Here is a 25,306-nt window from a genome sequence, read left to right as displayed (position 1 = left end):
ACACATCCACACATGCGTAAGTGTGAGTACGTGTATGCATTCGTGAAAACGTTCTCAGACTTGACGACCGCCATATTGATATCTGAATTATTTTTTTCTTTCTTTTTTTCTTTTTTTCTTTTTTATTCGACGCACACATAGCTTATGAAATTTTTCCAAAGTGAATTTTTCTTTTGAAAATATATTACAATTTTTAATAGAAATATTTTCCAATATCCATTAGGTTAATTTATATAAAAATATTACAAGAAAAATTGCATAATGAAATATTGAATTGAATACATCCATCGATCACCTGGAATCTTTTATTTACCAAGAATGCTAACGTGCGACTTAAAAGATATACGACATAAATTTGTCGAATTCTTATCTCTCAAGGCTACTTTCTTGTCAGTTAGACATATATTATATCCTTCGCTATGAATTAATCACAATCCTTCATAAAGTCCTACACACAATTTTCTTCAAGCATAGATCTTGTTAAAACACGATTTTAGTCAATTTATATACGTATGTATCTTGATAATAATATTGGTAATTTCAATAAGATTTATCATTTTTACGATCAATTATAATGAACATCATAATTGACGATATAATTAGGCCAGATAACCTTTTTAATTTTTGTGTAATAAGATTATGTATATTGTTTTTCCAACGCAATATTATTTATAACATTTATTATTTCCCACGAGATAAGTCACACTTCACGTATAATTACCCGAACACGATTGATTCGAAAGAGAGAGAGAAAGAAAGAGAAAGAAAAGAAATGTGAGCGCTGTGAAACTTAGGAACTTTCTCATCGATAAGTTTACAAAAATAAATTAAAAAAAAAAAAAAAAAAGAAAAAGAAAAAAGAGATACAAGCAAAATTTCTTGAGAAACTTTTCTCTCACACACGAAGGAGCACGTCATCGGGTAATCGAATAAAGCTGACCCTCTCCTCGTTCGTGCTTCGAACGGGCTTCTTTCCACGTTCGAAATTACCAGCTGGTCTTCTTCTTCGTGCAGTTTTCTATCCCAATGAAAGGATCCATTGAACAAAAAGAAAAGAAAACAAAAAAGGGAAAGAAAATATCTCGATAATTAGATATACGATCGACCGGACGAAATATTTCACAATTTCAAATTTCCCGTACCAATCAACAAACACACACACACACACACACACATACATACACACACAATTAATCACTTACTTAGATTCAATTAAAAAAGTAACACTCTTTAAAACTTTGATTTAGAAAAAAAAATAATTGATTTATTTCGACAAATTATCAATTAGAAGATTATCGTAAGATCTTAAATTTCTCATCGATCGAATTCTCGCGCACATTTAATTACTCAAAAGTTAAACAGTTTAGAAGAAAAGAAAAAAGAAAAAATAAAAGTAACAACACTCATTGCACTTTGATCTAAAGTAAATGAAGAAAAAAAAAAAAAAAAATTTTATTTTTAAAGAATTTATTTATTTCGATAAATTAATAATTAGAAAATTTTGTAGATTTTGAATTTCCCGCCAATTCACTTTCTTTTTCTCTCGCGTGACGAACAACGTTCTTTTTCGATTCGATTATTGACGGCATCCGTTTGAATGTAATCTTTCATTAAGCATCGAATCAATATGAAATTACTTATTTAAAAAAGTAAATCTATATATATATATATATAGAAGTATTTTATTCGAAAATAATCGCGAGAACTTTGATGACGAGAAGATTAGAGTTGCGACGAGCGAAGCGAGAAAACGACGAATGGTAAGAACGACGGATAGTTAAAGGCAGGCAAAGCAAGCGACCGTCTAGGCGGGGGATCTTGCCTTTTCTGCTCTCACAGAGTATATTTAGCTTTCTTCTCTCTTCTCCTCCTTTCGTCGTCTATGTACTTCGTTGTCTTCCCTTTCTTTTTATATATATACATCTCTCTCTCTCTCTCTCTCTCTCTCTCTCTCTCTCTCTCTCTCTCTCTCTCTCTCTTTCTCTCTCTCTCTCTCTCTTTCTCTCTGTATCCATTTCTCTCATTGCTGACGAAAATATTCGCACGTGCGTTTTCTCAAAATTAAACTTCACGACATTATTTCAGTTATTTCGGTCACACTGTATTATGATCTTGGTGTGTCTTCAATAAGAAAGTGTCAAAAGAAAAATTTGGATAATACGAAAATTTATGATTTTTAAATAAAATTTATTGTCTTGGATGTACGACAACGACGAAGACGACGACGATGATGATGATGATGATGATGATGATAATGTAAATTATAATAAAATAAGATCGATCATTTTAAAGATTAATTCATATATTTTGACTTGTGTAATTATAATATAAGTGACAAAAGTTTCCTATTATATAGAATAATCTTGTCCAATTATATGAACTCCATTCATAAGATATTTATTTTCAAATATTATAAATGAACTTATTGTTACATAAACAATAATAATAATATTGTTCCTCGATTGATCTTGATAAGAGTCGAATTTTGTTAAGTTAAATTATTAATGGAATATCAAAAATTATGTTTTAGATAAATTATATTTTAATTTCATTTTATAATTAAAAAAAACGATCAACTTATTAAAAACAGTCGAGTAATTAATTTTTGTATTAAAATAAAAAAAAAAAGTTCATTGCAGTAGAATGTTATAGACGAAAATTATTCGATTTTTCATCGATTACCATTCCCAATCGAAGTTAAAACAAGCTCTGTCGAACAACTTTCGGACATACACGTAGGTTGCGTTATTAAAATAGGGGAAATCTTAAAAGATTTTGTTTTAAAAAAAAAGTTGGATAAAAATTTTTCAAGTTTCCGGCGATCGATTGCATATGTTGAATATACGAGTTCAATATACTCACGAACCAACCAGTTTCTCTTCCTGCTCTTTCGTGAGAGCCGAATAAACAAGCACACACAGTTCGACACTTGAAATGTCATACGCCGAGAAAACTTCTTATTTTTTTTTTCTCTTTCTCTCTCTTATAAACTTTAAATATTCACATTTTTATACGCATATTATTAAAACAGCCCCGTGATATATCATCAAATCTAGACTCTATTTCAGAAAACCAATAAACCGATTGAAAGCAATTTGTCTCTCGTAAAATTATAATTACCAATATGACGTCTTAAAGGATTGCCCCACGTGTACGAAATTGTTTACGTAATCAAAATAAATTAAAATATATCAAAGTTTTACGTGTAGAATGAGCCAATACTCTTTAAATTGGTCATAAGTTTTAAAACTTGCAGTTTTACGATTAAAAAAAAAAAGAAAAAAAAAAAAAAAAAAATTAGAAAAAAAAATAATTGATTTTTCAAATTGTCTAAAAAGTTGTAGCCCATCCTGAAACGAAACAATAAACATATAGAATGTGTCAATCATTTATTAATAATTCTTAATTATCATTGAATTTAAATCGAATGATAATTGAAAAGAAAAAAAAAAAAAAGAAAAAAGTTAACAATACGAAGAAAATATATGAAGTATATTCCGATTAAAATAAAGAAACCTAAGACCTGACTTACTACTAGTCTGACCATCCTCCCATCCTCAACCCCCTAATAAAACGCCATTTTTATCAAATGTCCACGAACTTTAAACACATGGCAGGCATCCGGTTCAACCAACAACCACGTCAATAATATATCCATGTATATATTGTAACGAAGAAGAACTTTTTTGCGAAGACTTACGTAGACGTTGAGGGAGGAGAGTTTAGCTTGTATGCAAGATGCAAGCCAATGACGTGTAACCGGAAACATTTCTTTCCACTTTTCTTCTTACAAATACAAATTTACGATGTACACATACGGGTAAAAAATTTTCGGGGAATAAACTCGAGCAAAAATAAAAAAAAAATAAATTAAAAAAAAAAGAAAAGAAGATTCTACACCTTTTCACGTTGACGATACTAACGTTATTGTACGCACTGGCAGACTTGTTATTATTACTTCTTCTTCTCCTTTTTCTTCTTCTTTTTTTCTTTCTTTTCTTTTCTTTTCCTTTTTTTTTTTTTTTTTTTTTTTTTTTTTTTTTTTTTTTTTTATCTCTATCAGGTTATAAACGATAAGAAATGAAAAAATATTTGCGATGTAGTAGTAAACGAAGAAATTAGAGAGGGGTACAGGTTAAACAATTTTAATGGAAAATCCATGCCGGAAATCGAACGTTGATATGAAACGTCTATATATGACGCTTCGAACACACTGACAAGAATTACGCTTATAATACTTGCTTGTTCAGGACAGAAAGTGAGTGTAGATAATACGATAATTCGATGGTTAATACACTTGCACAAGCTTATCGCAAGTTATCCACTGCGTTTAATGATTCGTCGTTGAGAAATAACACTTGTGTTGTTTTTTTTTTCTTTTTAACGCGTTTTATATATATATATTGTATATATATATAATAAATATATATATATATATTGTATATGTATGTATATAATACAATAATATGAAAACGATTTATATATTTGTTATCTGCCATTATCATTCTATACTTTTCTATAAGATAATTTTTATTCATTATTATTTGATTTGTGAATCTTCAAAATTCGACACACGATCAAAGTAAATTAGAAGATAAAAAAATAAGTTGAAGATTTGTATTATTTTTAATATTAGAGTAATGTTATTGTTTGAATCGTATTATTTATAGAACGATCGACATCGTAATCTGATAACTGTAATGATTGAGAAACACCGGAGATATAGATTGCATATTTTACATTTCTTCCAAGTTCATCTTATTTGGCAAATGATTATTGGTAATATTTAAAAAAGTTATTAATATTCTTCTCTCTGTTTTTCTTCTTTTTCTTCTTCTTGTTATAAGATTGCTCTTAATGAAAAATCATGGTTTGGAACAAAATTACAGGAACTGAATTCTTTCTTAATAAAAGAGACACAAACTAATGTTTCTTATGCCTCTCTCACCTACTTTCTAAAAATTCAATTAAAATGATGACTCCTAGAACACAGTACTACTTTAAAACCTTAGCGCAATGACTTTTACGAGTGAAAGAACAGTTTATGTTGTAGAATTTTATTGTTTCCTTTTACTCAGCACTGATAATAGTTGAAGACTATTATACTCTCGAACGGTTAATGTTCTTCAATATGCTTACTCTCTTTTAAATATGATATGGGTATGAAGGAAAAAAAAAAAAATAATCAAAAAAAAAGAAAAGCAATTCAAAAGAAAAATTCTCAAATCTATTATGAGTTACATATATTAACAAATAGGGGAAAAAGTCGTAGTAATAATTTCTTTCATTTTTTTTTCTTTCTTTCTTTTTTCTCTTTTTTTTTTTTCTTTTTTCTTTTTATTATTATAATTGTACCTTACTCGACACGATATATAGCGGTACTGTATAAAACAACCGGAAGAACGCTCCGTCCACCGGAACTAACTCCTTTCACGATCCACTCGAGCTATGACAAAAAGTATAAAGTGGGGGGCGGAAGAAGAGAAGAAAATAAAAGAGTAAAACATGCATAGATATATTCGTGTAGTTCTAACAGTGTTTCGTTAACCCTTTACAAAGCCATGTAACTTTCAAGTAACATATGTATATATTTCTGCAATTTTCAATTTTTTATCCCATCTTTTATACGCAACACTATTACCTTGTCTTATATTAGTTCATATTTCTAAGTTAATATTTACTTAATATTAGTCATACTTATTTTTAATATAAAATAGTTATACTGATTACTATACTAAATTATGTTTTAATTTTCACATTATATAATGGGTTTTTGTTTCTTTTTTTTTTTTTTTAGGACCAACAAAAATTGATCGAATTATATAAATGGTTAAGACCATTATTTATATAATTATTTTAAAGAAATTCCTTTCTCTTTCCTAAATTTTATATATATATCTTATCCCTTAATCAATCCGACTTTTAATAATTCTAATTCATCAAATTGTATTCTACATAAGAAAATATATAACATGATTAAAACGTTTAGCCAAGCGTATAAATATGTAGTCAGTGAAGAAACAATCGATTGACCTTTAAGATGGAGAATAAAGTTTTTCCAAGTCCATCGAACTCCGATATCTCTTTCTCCTCGATCATTTTCTCACACTTCGAAATGACCGTGGTACAGTACCAACAGCAAGAGGAATACGGACATTCCAGGCTTGTCACCGCGAATCGACCTAACCTGGGACTTAAGTTAAAAGACGAGGAGATGTGGTTTACGCGTGCAGATTTACCGTTTGTTTGGTCGCCCCTCAAAGGCGCCAAAGGAATGTCGCCACCGTTGTCTACCGGCATTACTTGTCATTGCATCTTTCTCTCACTCTTGCCACCATTCTATTGAGTCTCTCATTTGAATCATTCCATTTGATTAATAACAATTCAAATTTTCTTTCATGATCATATAATAACAACAAATAATGTTCTAATTTATAAGTATGACAAATTTTTTAAATTACTTTGTAAAATCCTAATATCATTCCTCATCCAGTAATTATAAATTAGAAAGATCTAACCAATATATATATATATACACACGCATAAACAGAGTGGACGCCGAAAGTTCCTGTGTTTGTAGTTTTACAATCTGAGAAAAAAAAAAAAAAGGAAAACCTTAAATAGTCTCAAAAAAGAATCATTAATTATTAAGATCACCTAGAAATTTTTTAAGGCCCATCCTGTATATCCTGTATAACCAATTGTTTACTTCAAGTATACTTTCCCTTTTCATTTTATTACTCCTATATACCATTACATATATTGCAAACGTAAGCAAAAGCTTCTACCTCTCGCTTGATCTCTTCTTAGCCACCTTGGAAAGATGAAAACTGGGTCGAAAGAGACATACACAAGACGCGCACAAATTGAAAGAAAATGACGTTCTTGTTTATATATTTGCGACGGGGACACAATTCACGGGCAGAACGAAATTAGGTATCTTTGTTATTATTCTTGGATTTACCTTATCGAGTAAAGAATGTTCATTTAAAATCTTAAACGCTATTGCTATTACTACTACCACTACTACTATTACTATTACTACTACTACTACTATCCTCTTCGATAGAATCTCGTAATAAAGCAAGGACTCCTTGCCTTCTCGGACTTTCCGTGGGAGCGAAACCAGTTCTACGTAGAGTAGTGCGAGAGAAATATAAGCAAATGCTTGATTCGTTTGTGTGTAGGTGTATATATATATATATATATATATTTAGTGTATATATATATATGTATATATGTATGTATAATGAGATGCATGTCTCTGACATAAGACTTTCACCCCCGAGGCTCCCTTCCCTCAATGGTTCTTCGAAAAAACTGCTAGATTTTGTACTCGTAATCGATGTATATAAATATTTCACGCATTTAACAATTCATTTTATGTATTTTAATAAATCTATACAATTCTTGTTATGACGATACCAAAATGGCGGACGACGATCAACTGATGATTCTTACGATATTGTTTACTGGAAACATATTATTGATACGCCTTTTGTTATCCAAATGTTGTTTACACTATCATACTCTAAAGAAGTATTAGAATACTTCAATGACTAACGCGGATGTTTTCATCTATGAAAAATAATCAGACAGGTGTTACCTTTTTTGCATAAATGTATATCGATCAGTAATTCATTTATAATGATCATTAAAAATATTCTTTATTTTTTTATTTCTAAATCTTAAGAATGTCAAGATTATTTAATAAATATTTATTGATAAATGATCAAAAAGTACATAGAGAAAATATTGTCAAATATTAAGTTTAATCATAAGATTGGATTGAGATAATTTCTTATATCTCTTAAGCTATAATTTCATATGACGACGTCCTTTCTCTCTCTTTTTCACCTCCCTCGACCATTATCCAATAATTATATAATCGAATAAAACGACCCATACATTATAGAATCCTGTCGTTGAACTTTACATACGATGAAGGAGATATATACATATATATGTATGTTAATAGTTAAAAGTTCTTCGAACTAACTTACTTGATGGCGATATTGCATTTAAACTGTGAAGATACCTATGAGAAAATAAAATGCATTTGTGGATTTTAACGGAGGCTTATATAAAATCTCTAGCGTTCGATTACGTGCGGCATGATAGACGCATGCGGAAAACGTATATATCTATGTATTTATACATCTCTACGTTGTACATACATATATATATATATATATATATATATATATATATATATATATATATATATATATACATACGATCCCAATAACACCTTTCTTAAGGAGAAATTTAGATACATTTGCTTGCATTATATGCCAGAGGTTTAGATCGATATTGTTAGTAGAGTATTGTTGGCACTTACTATAATCATTCGTTATGTTTGAACATCTGATAAAACAACTTCTCTTATTGCAAATTCTAACTCGTTGTTACATACAACGGTACATGTTATCTTTAAACTAGATCTTACAATCAGTTTCAATTATACCTATATACATATATATATTTATATAGAACAAGTACAGTAATAAATGATTCTTAATAATTAGAATATATATATTAATAATAGTTTAGTGTTATTTGTGTTCATTTGTTGACTCATTTCCGTATCTTATATCCTTATGTATAATGCGTATCGATACGTATCAATACATATTCGTATGAGTGTCATCGCGATAAGTAAAAAACAAAAAAAAAAAAAAAAGAAAAAAGACAAATAAAAGATTAAGTCTATAGATTGAAGAAAGAATTCGGAATCATTAAAACGTATTATAAACTAAGTGGGTGTGTCTTTATTCTTTTGTCCTCGTAAATTTTTTTTTCTTTATTTTTAGATTAGATATAATAAGATTACGATTTATATCAGGATATTCACGTTTCAATGAAAATTCAAGTCAATTATATGGAAGTCAATGATAAAACAATACAAATTCTTAGGGGGAAGAATTTTCTTAGGGGGAAAAAAATCCTATCTATTCATCGGTTTGAATATCATTTTACGCAATTTTTAAATATAGATCATCTTTGACTGTTCAAAAATATATTGGTTTTTTTTTTTTTTTTTTTTTTTTTGGCAGTAAAATCATCGACATAAAAAAAAACTAATTTTTATTTCAATAATACCTAACTTCTATGATTATCAAATGTGAGTTTCTAGTTCCGATTAATTATACGGATTTTCTATGAAACGAGCAAACTGATGTTGATCATCGAATTTAAGGTTTTACTTTTCTATGAAACATTCAGATACATTGTCATCATAATCAATTGTTTTTAATACAAAAAGAATAAAAAATGTTAATACGAACATCGAAAATTAGATCCTAAAATGATTGAAAATATAAAGAAACAATGTTAGGATCAACTTATTGACAAAAGACGATCACAAACGTAAAGACGCACCCACGCGTGATATCTACGCCGTTAAAAAATGCTAAAAAAAAATACTGAGCGATGTTCGCAACGAATATAACCTTGCGAGAGATGCGTTGAGAAGATATAACAATCTCTCTTTCTTTTCTTTCTTTTATTTTTCCTAAACCTCGTAACACATTCCCTTTGAAATTTATCATCCGTTCGTTGTGCCCCTTCTTTGCATCGTGACACGAAAAGAATATTTCGTCACGTGCCAAAGAAAACAACAACGGAATAAATCCGTTGAGCTTTAACCTAACGGGATCATTATTGTGTTATAATCGATACGTTAATCAAGGTTAATTTTCATCGAGGTTTGAAATAATGGTGATAATAAATGACACTATATAATACTATGTACGAAGAAGTATTAACAAATTATAGTACTTTAGTATACGTGTCTTACATGATATTTATATTAAATATTTACTTGATAAAAGATCCGAAGAAGTATTAATAAATTTGAATATTACAAATACATCATTGCGTGATATCGATAGAATATTTATTTATTATTAAAAAAAAAGAAAACAAAAAAAATAATGTAATAAATAACATCACCTAATAACCAATTAGATATTAACTAATTGTCGATTAGATCGAATTCACGTTCATAAACCTTGTAGAAAACTACGAAAGATAGGAAATAAATTAGGTTAGAAATGACTAAATTAACAAAACATTTCTTTTCCACAATGGATAGAAACGAACGATAAGAATACTTGCTAATAATAATAATAATAATTATGATAACTCGGTCACTCTGAATGTAAAATATTTATCGTGTTTTTTTAATAAATTTTTCAAATAACTTCATAAATTATCATAATATTTTTCTTTGATATGATCATTCATAATTAAAAACAAGGGGAAAAAAAATGAAAAAAGAGACTTAATTTCAAAATTAACCGAGAGACAAGATTTATCGATATAATCAACATGAATCGATATTTCAACGAAAATGCGTCATTCTTGATCATGACTATCTTACATACTTCCAATATGATTGATGTTTTATTTTTACATATGATTGACATTATGTCCAAGGAATATTTAACACGTTTCCTTTGTTTTTATTTTTCAATCAATCTTTAGAATTAATTATCGATCAAAACATCTATCGAAACATTGAATAGAAAAATTTATAAATGTTATATTTTATTTGAGGTTATAAAGATTCTTACAAAAGTGACTTATTTTTAAAGATTTATAATACTTATTAATAACATTTCATAAATCATTGTGAATATTTGCAAAAAAGAAAAAGAAACAAAAAAATGAACAAATATAGTTTCTATTAGTAGAATCAGAATAATATCATACAATATATTTACATAATAATCAAGAAGTTTATTACACATATCCACGCATCTATTTTATCTATTCCCATCTAAGAGTCTAAGTTGCGTAGATACAACTTAACCTGGATCTTATAACAAGACACGTTTACCACCGATATTCAATACTTTGCTTGCTCGATGAAAAGGCGTAAGGCGAGTCAATATCTCGGTTTCTCTTCGAACATTCGTATGTGATTTCTAATTTATTTATTTCTTTTCTTCTTTCATTACTTTTTCCTTTTTCTAAATTTATGACGTTTGCAAAATTGATGTATCTCATTCGAATTCTAAGCGAGATCGAACGTGCTCCTGTATAGAAGCACACAACAAACTTTCAAATCTTAACCTCTCGTGCTTTCTCGTTACAACGTAAATCAACTTGTACTACTACGTTGATAAAAAAAAAAGAAAATAGAAAAAAAAATGACTTTCTAATCATACAACCATTTCGTTTCCCGATCCCAATAAGGAAAAATAATTATTAGAATATCTTTAAACAATTACTTTTACGATGTAAAAGAATATTATATTCACGAGAAAAATAAGTCTGTTTATATCTAAACGTAATACAGGAAACATCTTGCAGCAACCAAGTTTCCTTTCTCTAAGCGTTCATTAGGCATATCAAAAAAGAAAAGAAAAAGAAATATAAGACCAAAAAAAAAAAAAAACAGAAATTCACTCACCGGATATTTGTCCTTATAAAAAAGCGAGCTCGTTGACATGTCGAAAAACTCGATTATGAAAAATATTGATTAGGTTAATTAAAACATAATAATTTCCATTATCCTCTTTTCGTTATCTTCATTTGCTGGTTAAATGAATATCGCGTGAATACGTGGGAAAACACGTTTCGTTGCACGTGCACAACCGATAAACTTATTTTTCTTTTATTTTTTTTTCGGTTTTCTTGATCTATCGATCAATACGTTACATATACATGCAACCATAAAATTGATAGAAAATAAAGAAGAAAAATAAATAAATACACGATAAAAAAGAAAAAAAAACGAAAACAAAAAAGAATAAATAAAAAAAAAAGTAAAATAAAACGATATATCACTTGCGATTACATTCGTTTATAAAATCGTATTTATTTATGTCGTATACGCGCACGCGCAACACCAGCAGCAACACGTTTTATCACCTGAAACGATGCTACGAAGGAAAGAAACTGCCGGAGCGTCTCCGCGTTGTCCAGTTTGTAGCGGACTACAGAAAGTCAGAAGGGAAACCCCTCCATTACCGCCCAATGACCTACAATCTAAACCTACCTGCCCCCTCTCTTATCTTTTACACTGTATAAATATGATCCTCTCTTAGCACATCCTCTCTTTTTCTCTCCCACTCCTTTGTCTACCACTCACTCTCTTTCTCTCTCTCTCTTTTTCTCTCTATCTTTTTATTTCTTTCTTCCTTTATACGATACACCTTTCTTTTTTCTTCATATCATTCTTTTTCAATCGTCATTTTATATTAGAATTCAAGAGAGGATTAGTTTTCATGTTTTAGCTAGTTTTCTTTCTCTATATTTTATATTCGAGTAACGTTGTCACATTATTTCATAATTTTATTTATTATATTACTATCTTCTATGTTATCACGATATTCTTAAAAATATGACTTAAATATTGCATAAGAGACACTTTCCAGTTTACTTTGGACGAGGTCAGAATTACAAGTTTGAAATGTACTTTGTAAATTGATGTAAAAAGGACTTATATAAATGTCGTATTAACACATTTTATATATCAATTTTCTTTCACTTTTATTTTTAATTTGGTTGATTTGATATTATTATGTTTGAAACTTTGTCATATTTTTATTTTAAGTTTTATTTGTTGAAAAGTTTTTTCATTAAAAGTATTTAAACGCTTAATAGGAAAAGATCTTGCATAGAAACTTCTAACAATATGTAAAAGAATTTAGAAAATATAAAAATGTAAGAGAATTTAAAAATTTTACGTATCCAAAACTAAAAGAATCATAGTATTATTGATATATTTTAATTGTTTACAAAATTGAGATATTCTCCTTTATGAATAAATTAATAAATGTCTATAAATCTAATCTTTAATCTTAACCTAACTTTATTATTTTATTCATTTAATCTATCGACTAATTTTTTTATTTGTAATGTTCTCTGATGTACTATATAGATTTTTCTTATAAAAAAAGAATAATATGCAAAATATACAAGCAAATAAAAATACTACTATTTAAAAAACTACTATTAACTTTAACTATCTGATTAAAAATCAAATACTATAAAACACTCATATCATAATCAATTGTTTATAAACATAGTATTTTAACAATTTCTTATGAAGTTTTTAACTCGATTCGAGAAATTCTTTCATTGAGAAGATTTTTTGTTAAATATATTTACAATAAAGACAATATGAATTACAAAACTAGATGTTTCATCCTTTATGTGATTATAATTTTACATACTAATTTCTACATATATTAGATATGTACTAAATAAATAATTTCTATTTTGTTACATCTTTATTATCTAAGTACGTATTTTTATTATTAATCTAATGTATTTTTTTCCAATTAATTATAAAATTTATTAATTTGTCATCAATAAATTTTTGTATTTCTCCCGCCTAAATTCCGGTGTATTTTATCAAGAAACAATGAAAACTTCCAATATTTATGATTTATTTATCATTTTTATTTAATTGTAAACAGATATATATTTTATGTATTATTTTTTTTCATTCGTTCATTATCTTTTGTTAAAAAAAGAGGAAGAAATTTGATCCATTTTAAAAGAGAAACATTTCTTTGTTTTAAAACAAGACGAATATTCAATATGTTTTGAGAATAAGGTTTAAAGTTCGTATACCGGAAAAAAGTATGTAAAATTCGATAAGTCGAGATTCGAGATATATTGCATTGGACCAATCATAATGTTTGGTTAAATCGATAGCTCAGGTCTCGAAATATACTCGAATCAGATCAGCGACGCGATACGTTAGTGTGGTGTGTTTGTTTCCTTCACGTACTCTGAAAGCCGTGAGAAAAAATGACTCAGGAAGGCCAGTAAGTATAGCAAAATCCCTCCCATTTCTCTGCACTAATTTTAGAATCATTCATCGTGATCTTTTGAATTGTCGCTAAAACCTTGATATTATGAAATATTAGTGCTCAATAAAATATGATTGCCGCCCCGTGGCTTTCGAAAGGCCGCCATATTGTATTAGGATGGTTTTATTGATTCTCGAAGATTCTGGAAAACAGACGTAATTCATTGTATTTCAGCGCACGTTTTATTCAAAACATTTTTTTTATTTTGTTGAAATAATAATAGCAATATTACGTAGTATCTAAATTGTATTCACTTTTGATCTAACAATCTTGATAACGATGCCTAACATGTAATACATTTTCCGGTGATCAAACGTGATATCTTTTCTGATATAAGCGTTTTCTTTTAATTATTTTCGATTTTTTCTAAATGATATAATAGACATTCTTTGTGGAATAAATCAAACAATTTTATATATATATCTATATCCTATTTTGGTGATCACTATTTTTGTCCTATCATTTCCTATAAGGTTTTTACTATGCCGTAATGACCAGCGATTTTTCTCGATATAAATTTTATTATCCTAACCTATACGAATGATTACAAAATTCAATTATAAGTTATAGTTTATTAAAAATCGGCTTGATAATATGAATTTTGTTTGAATAAATATTTTTTTGGGATAGAAAAATATATGTATTAAAATATTTTCTTATGAATTTGTATTTATATTGCGCTTAACCTAACTAATTTTTTACGAGCAGATATAAAATATTCAATGATTTTTTTTTATTCGCTAAATTTTTAACGTGTTTCAGATTACCTCCTCCACCTGTTATGTGGGCACAAAGGAGTGATATACTCTTCATTACTATATGCTTAGAGGATTGCAAAGATCCCGTTTTAAAGATTGAGCCAGAAATGTTACATTTCAAGGGAATGGGTGGGACAGAAAAAAAATTGCATGAGGTTACAATTAATTTATATAAAGAGATCAATCCTGACAAGATAATGAAGAATTTAGGAGGTAGAACTATAGAATTAGTACTCTTTAAAAAAGAGGAAGGGCCATATTGGCCAAGATTAACCAAGGAAAAAACAAAGGCTCATTGGTTGAAAAGTGATTTCAACAAATGGAAGGATGAAGATGATAGTGATGAGGAGGGTGACTTTGAAGGTGGCAGCCATGAATTAGAAGAAGTAAATTTGTTTTAAAATTATTAAAATTATTAAAATTAATATCATGAAATTCTTTTTTCTGCTTAAATTGACTCATTGCATATATTTATATCGTATTTTATTAACATTCATAGATGATGCGACACATGGGTGGCTTGGGTGGTTCAGGGGATAGTAAGCCTAACTTCGATGATTTGGCAGATGAGGTGGATGAAATGGACAGTGATGATGAAGATATACCTGATTTGGAATGAAGACCTTTTTAATAATGCAGCAAATTAATCCTCTTAAAAGAAATGACCTATGAATAGTGCACCGTCGAGAGATACTTCAGTAGGCCATGTGCTGTTTGTATTTTCAATTACAAATCATTTTTACAAATTTGCTGATGGCCGATGTAGTAGCAAACAACCAAGTTGTGCGGTGTGCTAAACAAATTTGAAAGATAATTGCAGAAGTTGGCATATGAACAGTAATACAGTATCAAAGGATTCTTAATCCCTTTTTAGTCTGTAGTTCATACAATAAGTTAATGGACAAGCTTTTTTAATGAATTGTGTAAAATATCAAGAAGGTAAAATAATGATAACTACTTAAATTGTCTGAAGAATTGTTTATTTCAGTACAGCCCATTAATATATCAAAGCTAAATAGTTATTAAAAATAAATAAAAGGTAAATAATGATTAAAACAGATCGATGGAAAGCATGTTTTCTTTCCTTATAAATTTTGATTAGCCTTTTCCTAAATTTACGCAAAATTTCTATATAAATATATAAAATTGACGACATTTAAAATATGTACAACATTTTATGTGATTAAAAAGGGACATTGAAACATACAATTTAAAAAAGAATGATATATTCCTTGCAATTTAATTAAAATACTTAACCAACGATACTAGAAGCACCACGTAATGCTAAATATCCGGCAGTAATATCCATTGGCAGGCTGCGAACTGTGGCAAATTCTTCAGCAGTTGCATAATATAACTTAGTTTGTGGATCTGTATACCGTGCCTGTGCAAATAAATGTGATTAACATCTGTGTTCTTATCTTAATAATATAATTAACACATTGTACGAAACTGGATTCTTTAAAATATTAATTTTTTAAATAATGCACTTAACTGATAAAATATTTCATAATTGAAAAATCAAAAGTAAAATATTTTTCGTATATACTACTTACAGGCAGACCAGATATATCAGAATACTTCTTTGCAGGTTTAAAACTTGGCGGTGCATTGATAGCACTATCTGGAATTTACATTAATGTAGAATTAATAACATTGATAAACTAGCCAGTGGTAAAAATTTATTTCATTTATAATATGGTTTAAATGTTCTGACAAAATTTTGCATTGTTTCTATAAAAATGTTTTGCGCTCGCTAGAGAATATTAATAAAATCGTTTACTCTTAACATTGACTGATCTATTGTTACTATTGTATTTTAATTTAGATTTTAAATGTAAATTAAAATCATAAATCATACAATGTACTACTTCAGTAGGCCATGGTAAACTACGTTCCTGAGCCAAAACCTGTTTAAGAGATCTCCAAGTTCTTTTCTTCCCAGTATTGCTTATTGGCCGAAATTGTTGGTGGAAAGATGGATTTTTGAATACAGGTTGAGTTTTTTTATTATTTTCTACTGCTTCTTCATTCACCATCTAAAAATGAAAATATAAGGTAGAAGCAACTTTTATAATTACTTGTATATTATCTATAATTTCTTCTATGATGACTAGCTTACATTTTATAAGAATTTTTTGTATCATAACATCAAATTTATATATGCATATATGTGTATATGTAAATTATTTATATTATGTATGAGTCACAATATTCTATAAATATATACCTTTTCGATAAAACATCTTCTGGATAGGATAAAATTAATATTTTGTTTATTTCACAACCAAGTAAAGCACAAATCATATTAACCATAGTTATATTTTGATGCTTTACCAAAAGTTTTGCCCAATGACTTACAACCAATAAAGCATTATAGTACTCTGTAGAATCACTAAGGACAATTTATATAATTAAAAATCATGAAAAGTAAATTCTATAAGTATATAAAAATACCTTGAAGATTCAAAATGGTATCTACATCCTTGTGATAAATGTTTTTGTATAATAGCAGACAAATTATTTGTACAAAGTACATAAGCTTTTTCACTTGGTTCAACCAAACACAATATTGCTTGCTTACATAGCAAAATTATTTGTTGATATTTTTTATCGGTATTTTCAAAATTTGAACAATCAATCTTCTGCATATACGATTATAATAATGCACAAACAAACAAAATTAATATATAAAAATGTCATGTTTTAAAGTAAGTATATATCTTTATAAATTCATACTACTAGTTACCTCAGTTGCTATATATAATGATATATATATATATTTTTTGATAAAATCTTCATCTTTCGTATAAAGTTCTAATAATTTTTTATTTAATTCATTTTCATACTCCACATACTCTATCATATTATTTGTTAAATTACAGGTAATACCATTATATTTATTTTTATTATTTTGTTGTAGATAGTTCTTTAAAGAATTATTATATTGTTTGGAAGTTATATTTTTTAATGTGTGTTTACTGAATTTACTATCTAAGGTTCCTTGATACTTCTTAATGCGAGAATTCTTCTTATAAGAATTTGATAATTTATATTTACTATCTGTAACATTATTTTGTATTTTTATTTTATTAATTTTTTGAATAATTTTTGTATTAATATTTTTCAAATGAGGTGCAAGAACTGGAATGTTTCTTGAATAAACAGATTTGTCGAAAATATTTGTGTGCTTTTCCATAAAATGTTCTACGTCATAAGGATTTGAAAAATCAAGATTACTTTGATATACATCTTTCATTTTCTCACAAATATCTAGTTTCTCATTTTGTATCTTATATGTCTTATCCATATAGGTTAAGAAATGTCTTTTTTCTGACTTCCCATAACCCAAGCTTTGCATAAGCGAATGTATTAATTTATCCAAGTTAAAAGCCGACATATAAAGCATACTTATTCCGAAATGATAATGGTTTGTTACATTGATCATGTATAATATTGTATTTAAATATGTTACTTATTTGTATACATAACAAAAGAGGTCAGTTTTTTTTTTCTTTTTTTTTTTCCTTTTTTCTTTCTTTCTTTTTTTTTTTTTTAAACAAATCAATGGAAACATTTTATTTACATAAAAATTTCACACACCAGATATATATATACTTTAAATATTAATTAAGTATGAATAAATATAAATGTATAAAGAATATTAATAAAATATGAAGCATTCTGCAGTTGTATTTTCTAAAATAGAATTTCTCAAAATGTGCACGTACGTAAAATATCGTAAGTATAATAAATTAACGTGATCGATTATGGAAATATTATAATTTAAGAAATTTTTTATAAATATAAATACGTCAATATATGAACTCATACGAAAACATATATATATATATAAATTTATCGTTAGAGGTTAAAAATTTATCCGTAGAGGTTAAAAATCTGATATTTTTAATATCAAATTTTTTATGTATCTATTATAACAATACGCAAAAAAAAGATGTATTTACCTTCTTTAATGATTAGTCTTTTTCTATATTTCCAAGATTATTATTAATTATTATTTTTACAAAATAATAATCACATGTTAAAAAATTATAAACATTTATCAAATGCATCCGCGCGTTTGAAATGCACAAATCAAATGCATCTGTTATTACGTCATCATGAGATTTACCTATAACAAATCAGTAATACGTGCTATATAGTTCAACGAGTTTGTCCAATGGTGACGTCAGGTAACCTTGTACCTACACGTATGCGCAAAGTAGTCCTACCGGGCTATACTGAAATCCGATAGCAGATCGAGCCTAACGTGACAAGAATCACCTTCTCACTTTTGTGAAGGTCATAAGGACGAACGGTCAAAAAAATTTGTTATTGTATCAATATCAATTTCATTAAATACTATCATTAGCTGTAACACAATCAAACCAAACATGGGACGAAAATTTTTTGTCGGTGGAAATTGGAAAATGAATGGGAACAAAAAAGAAATTGACGATATCGTTGCATTTCTTAAAGCTGGTCCATTGGACCCTAACGTTGGTATGTGCCTATTAAAATATAAAATCTATCGCATAGATATACAGTATTAATCATGTAACATGACAATCTCTGCTTATTCTTATATTGTATAAACTTAAAATTAAAAAGTTATACTACAATTTGATTGTAACTTCTTAAAAAGTTATCTAAAAAATAGAAAGATTTTGAAGTTTACTAATAACAAAAACATTCAAAATCAATTTCTAATTCATCACTTTATATGATTCAGTCTATATATGCTATATTATATGTTACCATTAATCAATATATTATCATTCTTTTTATTTTTTTTTATCTTTAAATTACATTGCCAGTTTATTCATACAAATTAATGTTAAATTATAACTCAGTGAAAAAGGATTTTTATTATTTGTTTTATATATTACTTATGTAATATAGGACTTTAGTTATTTATATATAGTAATATACGAATTATTTCAGATGTTGTTGTTGGTGTACCATCCATTTATCTTACATATGTAAAAAGCATTTTGCCTAGTAATGTTGATATTAGCGGTCAGAATGCATATAAAGTAGCTAAGGGAGCTTTCACAGGTGAAATTAGTCCAGCTATGCTTCTTGACAATTCCATCCCATGGGTGATTCTTGGACATTCTGAACGTAGAAATGTTTTTGGAGAAACAGATGAATTGATTGCAGAAAAAGTTGCTCATTCATTGGAAGCTGGATTGAAAGTAAATGATTCTTTTATTAATAATATTATATTTTAATGTCTATGATATAACACTCTAATATTATTTTGAAGGTAATAGCCTGTATTGGAGAAAAATTAGAAGAACGTGAAGAAGGGAAAACAGAAGAAGTAGTTTTTCGTCAAACAAAAGCTATTGCAGATAAAATTAAATCATGGGACAATGTAGTTCTTGCATATGAACCTGTTTGGGCAATTGGAACAGGTAAAACTGCTACACCTGAACAAGCACAAGAAGTCCATGAGAAATTACGAAGCTGGTTTACTAAGAATGTAAATGCAAATGTTGCTGAAACACTTAGAATTATTTATGGTGGATCCGTAACAGCAGGAAATGCTAAAGATTTAGCAAAAGAAAAGGACATTGATGGATTTTTAGTTGGAGGTGCTTCTTTGAAACCAGATTTTGTACAAATTGTAAATGCTAAACAGTGAATTCAATGGATAACATTTTAATATTTTAATGTTTGCTCTTTTCCCAATTATATATTTAAAGGATATATTTTTAAAACATGCATATTATCAAAGCATATATTTTCTTATACTTCATTGCAATTTTAATTTCCAAATTTTAATTACTAAACATTATCTACAAAGCTTAAATCATAGTAATGAATATTTTTTGAAACATCCATAAAATAAGATTTAAATATATATTTCATATAACATACATACATACATATATATTACATTGTTGTAAGTTGTTTAATGAAGATATAATAAAAATAACAAAGACATTGTATAAATGTTATACATCATATCTATTTTATTCAATTAAACCATTTGTTATAATAGTGGTTGATTCTTTTTTTATTTTTTGCTTATTAAATCCATCTTGTTGCGCTCTTGCATTTGCGATAGCTACAAGTGATTTAAATGTTCTTGGTTCCCAACAAGCCAAATCAGCTAAACTTTTATAATTTAATAAAATATTACATCTGTTTAAGCCTTCACTAAATGTTCTTAGATCCATATCATGTTCTAGTGTAGCTGCTGTACTTCTTGTCATCCAAAGCTGTAATTGTAAGTTAAAAAATATGATAATACATTTTATCATATTTCACTAAATAATGAAATTATTACATAATAGTAATGTATATTTTGTTAATATTACCTCACGCATATCATCCTTTTTTAATTTTCGTCCTTTGGTAGTATAGAGTAAAGATCTATGAACATTTCTAATACAGATAGAGTAACAATTTCTTCTTCTACCTATAAAATGCTATAAGATACAATTATTATTATTAAGATACAATTATAATAAGTAATTCATAAGAGTTATTATGTATATACTATATTATTACTTACAGAAGCAATTTGAAATATTTTACGTTTTCGCCAGAATTCATCTGGTCCTCGGGATCGAACTAATAAATTTAACGACAGAAATACCATGATTTCTCACAGAAATTATTAATTTTTTATTATGTACAATTATTATATAGGTTAGTTTGCTTCAAAATGGAACAGCACTGATCGCCGCCTATCGAATACCAAATATCGATACTAATTTTATTTCGATATAACCTCATAAATATAACTCTAAGTAATTTTGTAATCAGTGACGTGCATGAGGAAAAGTATATGTGTTCGTTTGATATCAACGCGTTTTTATTTTGTCTTGTAAAGTAAATATATATATATATACCTTCACATAAAATGGTTGGGAAAAAAAAGTAAGAATTAATGACAAGTCTATAATGTATTATATTTTAAATATATAGAATGATAGGATTGCATCTTTTTTTTTTCACATTTTGCAAACACTTTTCATAAAAATGAAAAAAATTAAGTAATTTATTCAATATAATAGTGATTATATTATTATGTTATATTATACTATATTAATAAGTAATTATTATCTTTTCTCATTTCTGTACTTTAAAATAGTAATAACATATCAAATAAATATTATTATTGTAATAATGTTCTCTATTTTTATGTAAAGTTATTGTAAAAAAGAATAGATGCAACTTACTTTAATTTGATATATAATTGCATTTTACTATAAACTTTCCTTATAATTTAGAGTAAAAAATGGATTCAAAGTTGAAGATATCGAAGATGTAAACATGGATGAAATCTCAGATTCTGAAGATCAGTATTCAGAAGAAGATCAAGATTTGCTTAGAAAAGTAAGAATAAAAGAAGCACCAGAAAATTTTGATAGCGATGATGAGGTATATGGATTGCAAGATGATGAAGAAAACGAAAATGATGAAATGGATAATGAACAAGCCGATTCTATGGAATCTGATATCGAGGGATTGGAAGATGATTTCAACATACCTGATGAGAGAGCATGGGGCAAAAAGAAAAGAACATACTACTCTACAGATTATGTAGATCCTGATTATGCTTCTGCTAGTCAAAAAGATCTAGTTAATGCGGAAATAGAAGAACAAGAAGCTAGAAGCATTCAAAAGAGATTAGCTGAACAATTAGATGATGCAGATTTTGGTTTAGATTTTATACAAGTAAAAGATGATGACGAAAAAGCTCACCATGATAAAGAGGAGACTGTAAAAACAGATCTTACCAAACTTAGTAAAAGACAGAGACAGATATTAGTTCAAAAGGAAAGTCCAGAATTTCTGGCTCTTGTTAATGATTTTAAAGGTAAATCCTACATATTATGTTTTATGGCACATATTATTATTCTATATTCTCCAATATATTACCATACATTATAATTTTTTACAGAATGCATGAATGAAGCGAAAAATATACTTGCACCTTTCTTGGAACTTGTTAAACAAGGCATATGTCCTGATTGTCCTGCAGTTGCTTTTGTTAAAACAAAATATCAAATAGTATTAAATTATTGCGTTAATATTTCTTTTTATTTAATGCTAAAAGCCAAAAGATTACCTGTCAGTTCGCACCCTGTTATAAAACGTTTGGCTCAATATCGTCAACTTCTTAGCCAATTACAAGCAGGAGAAGGAAATTTATTAGAGAAAATTCAAGAGATATTAAAAATTGAAAAAAATGGTGGATCTCTTTATAATGTTTCGGAAGAATCTGTGACTTGCTTTAATAAAAAGAAAATAATTGTTACTGAAGACACGAAAAAACAACGACAAATTAGTGAAACAAGCGAAGATAAAGAATCTGACAATATTACAGATGATGAATTATATGAAGAAAATAATTTATCTGAAAAGGATGATGAAGAAAAATTGAATGTTGAAACAGATAATCAAGAAAACAAGATATCAGAACAAATGGAAGATGTAGAAGAAAAAAGAGCAATTACATATCAAATAGCAAAGAATAAAGGTCTTACACCACATCGTAAGAAAGAGCAACGAAATCCAAGAGTTAAGCATAGAAATAAATATCGTAAAGCAAAAATACGTAGGAAAGGAGCAGTGCGTATTAAAATATCTAATTTACTAATTTATATATGTGTGTGTATATATATATATAAAGTTATAGAGTGTACACATATTTTCTTCTTTCAGGTTAGAGAAGTCAGGAAAGAATTAACTCGTTACAGTGGAGAAATATCAGGAATTAAAGCAAGCGTGAAAAAGAGTATTAAATTGAAATAGTAAATACATAATAAGTACATGCTTTAATTAATAATATAATTGAATTAATGAAATCTATTATTGTATATAACGTTACAATATAATTCTATCATATTCATTATCAGACTTATTACATTGAATTAGGATAATGTTCATGTGACTTTATGAGAAACAAATAAACAGTTTAATTTTATTTGTTATATGTACGAAAAAAATGAGACTTATCTTAACAATTGTTTTACAAAGAAAATGTAAATATTAACAATCTTTTCTTTCACGCATCACTTATATTTATTTTACATATATTCTTGAAGATTTTTCAAATGATGTTTATTGAGAGAACTTACAAAAATGTGTTGTGTTATACTCTATACTTTAGTAGAGATTCAAACTTCTAATTTCGCTAAAATATCGGATTCACGGAATAAATGATACTCCTTGTTGTCTTCAAGTTCAACTTTTGTACCACCATATTCGGGCAGCAGCACGGTATCACCAACCTTAATACTTAAGGGCACGTGTTCACCTTTCTAAAACAGATAAAAATTTCATTAATTTTTTTTTCTTAAAATTTATATAAATATATAGAGTATTATAATTCATACATTATTTCGAGAGCCAGGTCCTATAGCCACAACAGTTCCTTGTAATACTTTAGCCTGCGCTTTTTCAGGAAGAACAATTCCTCCTTTCGTTTTTGTTACGACTTCTGCTCTTTTTATCAAAACTCTATCAAACAAGGGAATGAGCCTCTTAACGGCATTAGCAGCAACACTAGCGGCCTGCAAATAAAAAGTTATTCCTTTGAAATAAGTCTTCATTACTACACGAACAAACTATCACTATATTAACATTACAAATAATTAATACTTTTAATTGTTGCATAATTGAGTAATTTTAATTTTTTCCTTTTCACAAAATAGAAAAAAGAAAATCTTCTCAATAAGAATTACCACTTCAAATGCAGTTGTAATCAACTTTCTAAGCTGTAAACGACTTTCCAATGCAAAACTTGCAAACAAAATTATAAACAAATGCTATCGAATCGAAATGAATGAGATTCGCATTGCAATCGTTTATAAATGTTGTTAGTAAAAAAAACAATGAACAGTAATTGTCTTTTATACATATAAGAATTATTAATAAATAAGTTTAAAGGTTATCTGATATAAAATAAGTCACACCCGAATGATGATTGTGTTAAAAAGTGATTCTTTGTTTTAATAATAACGATGGACAGTGTAAAAATGAGGCAATATCCATAATTTTCTTTAATTAAATAATTAAAATTAAATATTTAAATATATTAAGTTCTTACCATGTTACTTTGATTATTTCTTGCTTTTAGTCTGATATCTCTTACCGGCAAGCACACTTGCACACGTTGTGTAACCTCCTCGTGCAAAAGACCAGAGTTTACCCTTCCCGTTTTTCTCGAAAGTTCGTATATTTCGTCAGCACTCTAACCGAGCGCCACGTTCATTGATTTACTCGAAGCTTCCAACGAAGATAACGTTCTTATTACATAATCATATGCAATACTCTCATGTTGAAAATAAATGTAGATAATATTTCTTTAATAACAATTATTATCATCATTAGTTTTTTTAGAGAATGTAAACATAATATTAAGGCATAATGTTTATTCTGTTTTTTTTTTTTTTACACATTTTAATGCAAATTTTTTCGTCAAATTTTTGGATCTATCGTAAATAAATAAGATTCTTGATTAATAGTTTCGTTAACAAAATTATACATTTTGTTATTTATAGATTAATTTTGTATCAGAATAAAAAAACTTCAATTAGAATAGAAAGTAATCCTATATCAATATATAACATATTTATGACGTCCATTTTGTTCTTATAATCAAATTGTCGTACATATATATAGATTTTGTTGTAAAATAAATTATTAAAATTATAATTTTAAAATACATAGTATAATTATAATATATTA

General features: G+C 27.6%; 7 protein-coding genes across 9 annotated transcripts; 3 read left to right on the top strand and 4 right to left on the bottom strand.

Moving 5' to 3' along the window:
- Positions 1-13,631: 13,631 nt before the first annotated feature.
- Positions 13,632-16,379, top strand: p23 (cytosolic prostaglandin E synthase). Of its 2 annotated transcripts, none has more exons than XM_035883450.2 (3): positions 13,632-13,787; positions 14,595-14,976; positions 15,090-16,379. In XM_035883450.2, exons 1-3 carry the CDS (start codon positions 13,771-13,773, stop codon positions 15,207-15,209), a joined length of 519 nt encoding a protein of 172 aa, XP_035739343.1. In that variant the 5' UTR covers positions 13,632-13,770; the 3' UTR covers positions 15,210-16,379. The 2 variants fall into 2 exon arrangements, with proteins under 2 accessions (XP_035739343.1, XP_035739342.1); XM_035883449.2 differs by lacking the exon at positions 13,632-13,787 and adding an exon at positions 13,832-13,987.
- Positions 15,833-18,899, bottom strand: LOC118449184 (INO80 complex subunit C). 2 transcript variants are annotated; one of them, XM_035883453.2, is made up of 5 exons: positions 18,803-18,899; positions 18,559-18,725; positions 16,452-16,629; positions 16,147-16,214; positions 15,833-15,974 (listed from the first exon to the last, which is right to left on the bottom strand). In XM_035883453.2, the coding sequence occupies exons 3-5, from the start codon at positions 16,627-16,629 to the stop codon at positions 15,843-15,845; spliced, it is 378 nt and encodes a 125-aa protein (XP_035739346.1). In that variant the 5' UTR covers positions 18,559-18,725; positions 18,803-18,899; the 3' UTR covers positions 15,833-15,842. The 2 variants fall into 2 exon arrangements, with proteins under 2 accessions (XP_035739346.1, XP_035739347.1); XM_035883454.2 differs by lacking the exons at positions 18,559-18,725; positions 18,803-18,899 and adding an exon at positions 16,821-16,962.
- Positions 16,493-18,117, bottom strand: LOC146872642 (uncharacterized). Its single transcript, XM_085660463.1, has 4 exons — positions 17,340-18,117; positions 17,048-17,235; positions 16,821-16,985; positions 16,493-16,629 (listed from the first exon to the last, which is right to left on the bottom strand). Exons 1-4 carry the CDS (start codon positions 18,036-18,038, stop codon positions 16,623-16,625), a joined length of 1,059 nt encoding a protein of 352 aa, XP_085516589.1. The 5' UTR covers positions 18,039-18,117; the 3' UTR covers positions 16,493-16,622.
- A 60-nt stretch (positions 18,900-18,959) lies between the features above and the next one.
- Positions 18,960-20,555, top strand: Tpi (triose phosphate isomerase). The gene is made up of 3 exons (XM_035883448.2): positions 18,960-19,096; positions 19,538-19,791; positions 19,863-20,555. The coding sequence occupies exons 1-3, from the start codon at positions 18,988-18,990 to the stop codon at positions 20,241-20,243; spliced, it is 744 nt and encodes a 247-aa protein (XP_035739341.1). The 5' UTR covers positions 18,960-18,987; the 3' UTR covers positions 20,244-20,555.
- On the bottom strand, positions 20,448-21,346 carry mRpL20 (mitochondrial ribosomal protein L20). Its single transcript, XM_035883452.2, has 3 exons — positions 21,120-21,346; positions 20,923-21,033; positions 20,448-20,823 (listed from the first exon to the last, which is right to left on the bottom strand). Exons 1-3 carry the CDS (start codon positions 21,204-21,206, stop codon positions 20,575-20,577), a joined length of 447 nt encoding a protein of 148 aa, XP_035739345.1. The 5' UTR covers positions 21,207-21,346; the 3' UTR covers positions 20,448-20,574.
- On the top strand, positions 21,344-23,626 carry Sas10 (UTP3 small subunit processome component Sas10). Its single transcript, XM_035883444.2, has 4 exons — positions 21,344-21,487; positions 21,841-22,430; positions 22,515-23,185; positions 23,279-23,626. Exons 1-4 carry the CDS (start codon positions 21,471-21,473, stop codon positions 23,366-23,368), a joined length of 1,368 nt encoding a protein of 455 aa, XP_035739337.2. The 5' UTR covers positions 21,344-21,470; the 3' UTR covers positions 23,369-23,626.
- On the bottom strand, positions 23,408-24,825 carry LOC118449185 (10 kDa heat shock protein, mitochondrial). The gene is made up of 3 exons (XM_035883455.2): positions 24,666-24,825; positions 23,953-24,129; positions 23,408-23,877 (listed from the first exon to the last, which is right to left on the bottom strand). The coding sequence occupies exons 1-3, from the start codon at positions 24,666-24,668 to the stop codon at positions 23,734-23,736; spliced, it is 324 nt and encodes a 107-aa protein (XP_035739348.1). The 5' UTR covers positions 24,669-24,825; the 3' UTR covers positions 23,408-23,733.
- Positions 24,826-25,306: the final 481 nt, after the last annotated feature.

Source organism: Vespa mandarinia, chromosome 12 (assembly GCF_050613455.1).
Source record: "Vespa mandarinia isolate Hongniang chromosome 12, ASM5061345v1, whole genome shotgun sequence".
Lineage (NCBI taxonomy): Eukaryota > Metazoa > Arthropoda > Insecta > Hymenoptera > Vespidae > Vespa > Vespa mandarinia.
Note: the sequence above shows the minus strand (reverse complement) of the source record. Positions and strands in the feature narration are given on the sequence as shown.